This window comes from Hemibagrus wyckioides, linkage group LG09, assembly GCF_019097595.1.
Source record: "Hemibagrus wyckioides isolate EC202008001 linkage group LG09, SWU_Hwy_1.0, whole genome shotgun sequence".
NCBI lineage: Eukaryota > Metazoa > Chordata > Actinopteri > Siluriformes > Bagridae > Hemibagrus > Hemibagrus wyckioides.
In genome coordinates, this window is record NC_080718.1 from 23,787,844 (window position 1) to 23,795,656 (window position 7,813).

The 7,813-nt window shown below is 37.9% G+C and overlaps 1 protein-coding gene across 1 annotated transcript in view; it reads left to right on the forward strand.

Annotated features, from left to right (window-relative positions):
* The first annotated feature begins 635 nt into the window (after positions 1–635).
* msrab (methionine sulfoxide reductase Ab) overlaps positions 636–7,813 on the forward strand; it is a 40,716-nt gene continuing 33,538 nt past the window's right edge. The window contains exon 1 of the mRNA XM_058399536.1: positions 636–822. Coding sequence (XP_058255519.1) covers positions 669–822 — 154 coding nt within the window. The 5' untranslated portion in view covers positions 636–668. The remainder of the gene's footprint in view (positions 823–7,813) is intronic.

Genomic DNA, 7,813 nt, shown 5'->3' on the forward strand with positions numbered 1-7,813 from the left:
CGATTTGATGAATATTCTAATACTGTAATTAGCATTAATTCACACACTTGTGCATATATATTAAGTGCTTTAGCAGAGCTGTAGTAAGTGCAGCACAAAATTCTGAGCTCTGTTTTATACTTCACTGAAATTTGATGGGAGCTGCTGTCGTGTAGGGTAGCTGGTGTACCCTTACAGTTCTTGGACTGAATCAAATTAGGGAATGAATGCAAATATTTACATGCAGATAAATAATAATGATTAATTGCCTCTGCATGTAAATTGTCACTGTCTGCAGCCTTTTTTTGGGGGGGGGGGTCTGCAAGTTCATTTGCATTCTGAACGCCTTTCTTAATGTGGCTATTTATTTTAATTTAATTTCATAGCCGCGCATACTGCACGGGAGGCTTTTTGTGTCAAAGTCGCATTAACCTCTGCCTGTTTAATATGCATCTCGCCGCGTCTCTCTCAACGCCATGAATATTCATCTTTTTATCGTTTCACTCTTCCCATAATACCTCGCGTTGCAGCGATTGAAATTGAACTAGAAACATTTCCGTGATTACACCGAGTGCACTAGATGGGGCGCGTGTTTCAATGGCCTCCTAGCCGGCGTAGTGCGCACGTGCAGGCAGGGCGTCGCGATTCAGGGCGCAGCCACAGGTTCGCGTTTAAAAAACCCGGAAGACATGTTTGTTTATCACGGGAAAAGTGCAAGCAAGTCTCTTTCGGCTTTTTTTATTCTGAGGATCTCGTTAGCGAACTTAAGCATGGGGAGCAAGTCGGTTTTGTCGACAAAAGACCAAGCTCTTAAAGGCAGAGAGGAGAAAATGGTCGTGGCAGGTAAATTATTCTTGATGTCACAAAAAACACACACACAGCACGTTACAGTGAATATCATGATGAACACCCTCTCTGATTGAACCTGCACTTCTTAACATATTTAAAAAGATATAATGCAACATAACAATGTTATTCCGTATAGAGTATTAGATGTTAATTATTTAAAAACGTGTATTTATTTATTTATATCCTGCTTAATTTATTTCCAAAGTAACTGTTTAAGCAACTTCTGAACAGCATGCTTTCACAATACATTTACAGTACATGCATTACATAACAATTAATGAATCATTTATTTATATATATATATATATATATATATATATATATATATATATATATATATATATATATATACCCTGCTTAAATTTATTTTCAAAGTAACTGTTTAAGCAACTTCTGAACAGCATGCTTTCACAATACATTTACAGTACATGTATTACATAACAATGAATTAATTTATTATTAATTGATTTATTTATTTGTTTATTTATCAATATCCTGCTTAAATATATTCCCAAAGTAACTGTTTAAGCAACTTCTGCACAACATGCTTTCACAATACATTTACAGTACATGCATTACATAACAATTAATGAATCATTTATTTATTTATTTATTTATTTATACCTACCTACCTACCTACCTACCCTGCTTAAATTTATTTCCAAAGTAACTGTTTAAGCAACTTCTGAAAAACATGTTTTCACAATATATTTACAGTACATGCATTACATAACATTTATTTATTTATTTATCTATTTATCTATTTATTTATTTATTTATACATACCCACCCTGCTTAAATTTATTTTCAAAGTAACTGTTTAAGCAACTTCTGAACAGCATGCTTTCACAATACATTTACAGTACATGCATTACATAACAATTAATCAATCAATTAATTAATAAGTTATTTATTTATTTATTAATATCCTGCTTAAATTTATTTCCAAAGTAACTGTTTAAGCAACTTCTGCGCAACATGCTTTCACAATACGTTTCCAGTACATGCATTACATAACAGGAAATTTTTGTGAAATATTACAAAATGCACAAAATCGTGGTTTATTATGAGGTCAATGTTGCTAATAAATAATGTAAGTCTTATATAGGCAAAAAGAAAAAAATATTTTCGTGTGCAGTAACTTTTCGCATCGCAAAGTGTGATGTCAGAGTTTTCTGCAAGAGAATGAGAAAGAGTAATGTCAAAATAGGGTCTAAGGTCCTCCAAGGGCTTGTAAATTAAAACCAGTCTTTTTTTTCTTTTATTAGTATTATATGATCAAGATTAATTATTCTCCAGTTAGAACTTTACCCTTTTCAGGGTTGTGCTGGATCTGGAACTTGTCCAGGGAACAGAAATTAGGCACAATTAAAAAATACGCCCTGTACAGAAAGCCAGTTCTTATCAGGAGATATAGTTATGACAGTTATCTACTAAAATGCAAAGACTGATTGGTTTATCACTTGAATTAAATGTCAAACTTTAATAATCAATAACATAAACAAGGATAAACAGCATCAGCATGAATCTAACTGCAGCTTTTAACACTATACAAGGTGTTTCTCAAATTCAGGTTTTTTGTTGTTAACATTATTGAATTATTTGTTAAGGCTTTCCGCTCTGATATTAGGATTCAGCTTCCTCGTGTTTCAGGCGTCTTTGTCTGCTCAAAGGAAGTCTATTAGATTAAAGGCCTAAGAGATTGAATCAGTGACTGTAGACTTGCACCTTCCCGCTTAAAAATTACACATTTGCTTTGCTGTATTTCACGGATTGAGATGCATGTGACCTGTTTTTCTTCTATGCAAAATGATATACAAAAGTCTGTATAGCATCAAACATGTCTGTTGACTATAGACATTTCCAGCATTGACAACCATGCAAAATCCTCTTGTTTTCTCATGAGCGTGCTTTATCTGAATTTCTTTTATTACTTTTTAAACACAGGATGATGTGTACCTTTTCAATCCAGTATCTTTCTTTTTCTGAAAATTCTTGCTGCGTCATTATGATTTAAAGATTGTTTAATAGTAAGAAGTAGGAAAGGCCAATCAGATTGCAGACTATAACCTTCTGAAGCCTGGAGCCAGAAAAGTGTACGATCATGCAGCACTAGTTACATGTCACTAGTTATTTCTTAATCTGCTGGTAAAGGCAGGTCACAGAGAGAGTGATAAATACAGGCCTGAAAGTCAAAGCACGAGTTGTAGCATTGATTAAAAAAAATCCAGCCAGTTTCAGTACAGTACCCAGAATGCATCTGGGTACACACATGCTGTTTTCCCTAGAGATCGCTGTGACTCGTTTTCACAGACACGATGGCACACATAACTGGGCTGTGTATATTTTACTATATGCATATTTGTGACGTTTATTCAAAAATGCTTTCACTATTTTTATACATTTTATACAGTCTATTTGCTTCAATATAGATGTGACACAGTTTAAAAGCTAACAGCTGCTAATGACTAAGTTGCTAAGCTTTTCCATGTGTTGTTCATCATCATTGCTACTGTTTTAGTGAAAATGCACATTTTTTTTAGCATCCTTCCATGTTGTTTTGAGCTGAGCAATGCATTGTGGGAGTTTTAGTACCATGGCACTATTAGAAGACCATCTGTGCATTTTGCGCATGAAAGCTCCACCCACGTCGTAAATTCCTGCTCCGTCTGTCGAAGCAGCTCATTGTCACAGCATGGCGGAAGTTTCCGGGCCTCCACCTCCCATGAGGGGGTGTGGCAGGAGCTCTGGGCTCTGATGGAGGCAGTACCTGCTGTTCTTTTTATGGCTAGCTATTACAGTCTGATTTTGGAGAACCCATATGCTTAAAGCTCCAGAACAGTAGTGCAGATTTGTTCGCAGTGGTCAAGGTCTTTAAACCAAGTGCTACATCAAATCGACACAACCTGAGGATGTGTATGCAGACCTGACCCCGAGACTTTGTGCTCTAGTGGCTTGTCTGAGCCAGACCTTTTGAGTCACTACATGATATTCTCCAAGTCTAGCAATAACGAGACATATGAATAGTGTGTGTGTGTGTGTGTGCACGCATGTGTGTGTGTAGAGCAAAAAAACTGCAGTGAAGCAAAATCTTGATGTAGTATCATGGAAGGACAAATGACTTCCCCAGGAGCCTGAGACAAGCAGATTATGGATTCTGGCTATCAATTTTTTTTTCATTCACAGTTGTCCGCCTGGTGATATCACCTATGTGTGTGTGTGTTTGTGTGTTTAGCTTCCCTCAGCCAACAACCATAAAAGTCTTGAAATGAATATATGACACAAATGCCCCTCGATGCTATGGTGCATTGCATGCTATTTTTACGAATCCGCCCACTTGCTGTACTACACACATGAAGCAAAGATGTGCTGTGGTGTCAGTAGGGACTAGTTTTATTAGAAATACTAATTACCTTGAACAGACCATATTTCCAAGTTTAGGATGTAGAAACAGCGCCAAAACTGACAATACAGTACAGTACAGGGGAAAAAAAACAACTAGCGCAACAAACGTTCGCCTGCCATTTAAACACTTTAGATTGAAGGCGCTAGTCAGGTTGATGGAGAACGCCTCAGCTCATAGCTGACATGATGGCCGGAGACCTTCTGTCTCTGTCCTGTCGTGGAGGGTGTAAACACAATGCTTCATCAGCAGAAAGCGGATCATCAGGAGAGGATAAAGACGACTACGTAAAGTCACCCTTGTCATGGATTTCAGTGCTTGTTTCTTTTCCATTGTCTGTACTGATGATTAAATGCAGAACATTGATGCTGGTTGTAGTATTTTTTCTTAGTTAGTGTATTAATTAGGCAGGAATAACATGCAGTACTTCAGAGCTTTGACTTGCCTGCTAAGCTAAAGGATTTCTGATTATTTTCAACCTGGACATTGCATCCAGAACACTTCATATGGTTCTTGTTAGAGCTCAGGGAAAAAGTCAGGGCGTTGATGCTGTTGTTTTTGCAGTTGTGAGTCGTGGTGCTAAGATGCTTCTACATTGTATTAGATCCGGTTGCATGCTTTTCTTTTTTTTATTATTAATAATATAATCATGAGATAAAATAGTTTGCACTGTGTTGGAGCTGTAATCAAAATGATTTCTCTGGTTACCTCTTAATGGGAGTCCTGAAGTCAGGAAAGACCATCTCCCCATATGCAGAAATGGAATAGAAATTGAACAACAAAAGGCGAAATCAGTCCAAACTTACGTAGTTCAATCCAAATTTAAATAAATATATATATATTGGTCACATACACAATCATACGCAGTGCGACATGCAGTGAAATGCTTTTTTTTCTGACTGTCTGAGAATAAAAAGGAAATTTACACAAATACCACAAATCTACTCATCTATACCGTGCACGTATGACAGTCACGTCTCGATATTCCAGTGACAATATTGCAGAATTTAGTTTGAGTGCAAAAACGCTGTCGACTCCAAACCAAATGTCTCCAGTCTGATAGAAAGCCTCAGGATAGAAAGACCTGCAAAAGCTCTCAGTAATGCAGGAGCAGTTTGATGCAGAGCATGCTCCGTTGGACATCGATTGTCTCATGGAGCGGATAGAAGGAATTGCTCATGATGGGTAAGAGCTTGGCCTGCAATCTTCTCTCCATTACTGACTTCAGAGTCTCAAGGCTGAGCTCTCAAAGTGCTCCAGCTTTCCTGATGATCGTTCACCTCGATGCTGTTCTAGCAAACAATGGCGTGGACCAGAACAGCTGAATAACTGTATAAGGGCTGTAATGCTGTAAAGAGACTCGATGAAGCCGCCTCTGTCCCTTTTTGTATAGGATGTCTGGGCTCATCATTCCGGAGTGTTAATAATTAATGCGTCTTAGATACGCGTGTGACATGGTGCTAATGCTTTTTTTTTTCTTTTCTTGAGTTAGAGTTAATAATAGGGTGAATTTCTGATTTTTTTTTTATTTAAAAAATCGAAACAAGAAATGTACAAAACATTCTTTCAGCACAGATTTATTTTAGAAACAAAATATTAAATGTAATTCTTTAGAAAAACAATAGGCACATAATTTAAAGGTGTACACATTCATTCCGATTAATTTATTTATTTTTGAGTGTATTTAAACATAGTCAACCTATCTATACATATACAGCAGTGCTCACGTATGATAGTCACGACTCGATATTCCGGTGACATTCTCGCAGTAAACAACAAAACAGAACTGAGCACAAACACGGCGTCGGCTCTTGACTTTCCATCCACAGAATCCTCTTTTATTAAAGTTGTCATCAGATCCCTGTTGAGGATATTTCTAGCTATACCATAATAACTTGGTGAGTTGTTATAATAATTAACACTAATGGTGAAATAAAGTCAAAATAAAGGTGAATTGGTGAGGTAACCACCAAATGGCTGGACTGCATAATCCCTGCTTTGATGACCATCTGATAGTGAGGACAATGGGTTCCAGGGTTCAAGGTCTGATCAAGATGTTTGATAGCTGTACAATATAACGACACAGATACAAGCCTAATATATCAGTTTGTAATCAGAAAAACATATAATGTGTATGTAGAACTATGTGTGTGTGTGTGTGTGTGTGTGTATATATTTGTATATACATCTCTGGAAAAAAATAAGAGACCACTGCAAAATAATCAGTTTCTTATGTTTTTTTCTTACAGGTGCATGTATTGGTGAGATGAACAGTTTTGTTTCATTTTTTGTGAACTGCTGACAATTGTTGTTGATCTTACGGCTGCTCCCTACATGTGTGAGGGGTCACCACAGCGGACCAACTGGTCCACACATCAACTTGGCACAGGTTTTTACGCCGGATGCCCTTCCTGACACAACCCTCCCATTTTTATCCGGGCTTGGGACCGTCACTACATCTAGTGGCTGGGGTCAGGCACTGGCTGGGAATCGAACCCGGGCCTTCCACATGATAGGCGAGAAACTGCTGACAATATTTCAAAATATACCTATTGTTATTTAGAGTGTATATTTAAAGGAAATGACAACACATCAAATTAACCCAAGATCATGCAGTATTTGCAGAGCTTTAATAACTCAAATAAAACAAAATGTAAATAATTTGTAAACAAATTGTGTTCATTCTTTGGCTAAATAACATTAAGAAATCAGTGTTTGGTGGAATAACCCTGATTTGCATGTGTTTTGGCTCCATGCTCTCCACCAGTTTTTCACATTGCTGTTGGGGAACTTTATACCTCCCTTTTTGCAAAAAAGCAAACAGCTCAGCTTTGCTTGATGGTTTGTGATCATCCATCTTCCTCCTGATGACATTCCAGAGGTTTTCAATAGGGGTCAAATCTGGAGATTGAGCAGTGGTATCTTATTTTTTTTCCATCACTCACATATTCTTAAAATTTTTGCTATTCTTAGCACACACTTAAGTTTATAATTAAACCTAGACTGTATCCTGGTTAATAATATTAAAAGATCCGAGTTTCCGCCTTTTTTAAAAAAAGACTCTTCATCTGATGGCCGTGTATTTAATTTAGTCTCTGTGTCATACTGTAAAGCAACACAGTACAAGGCCACATCATTACTGTCGTCTTCGCCCATGAAGACGTGTGTGTTTTGTGGAAGGGTGTAATTGAGTGCAAGATTGAGGCCTATCAGAATTCTGCTGCAGTTCCTCCAGACCTGCATGCCTCCATCTTGCCAGCAGTAGATGAGGATGTTTGTGTTGGCGGGGTGGGGTGATTGGAGAGGGAGGGGGTTCTCTCCATGGCAACCGGAAAGGGTTGCCTGGATACGGGTGTGAACAGAACATGTGGTGTGTGTGTGGCCTGAGAAGGCTGGGATGCTCTTTGCTTCATGGTGGAGTAGATGTGGGTGACTGCAACGTCCTGGGCTGCTGTAGACGAGCGTGTAGATCACCGCTTGGCCGTCCTGTGATAGGGATGCAACATTTTAGAAAAAAGTCAGAAGACGATTAACACAGGCATACAGTGGTGGCTTGTTGTCATGGCAGGCTGACTGCTGTTT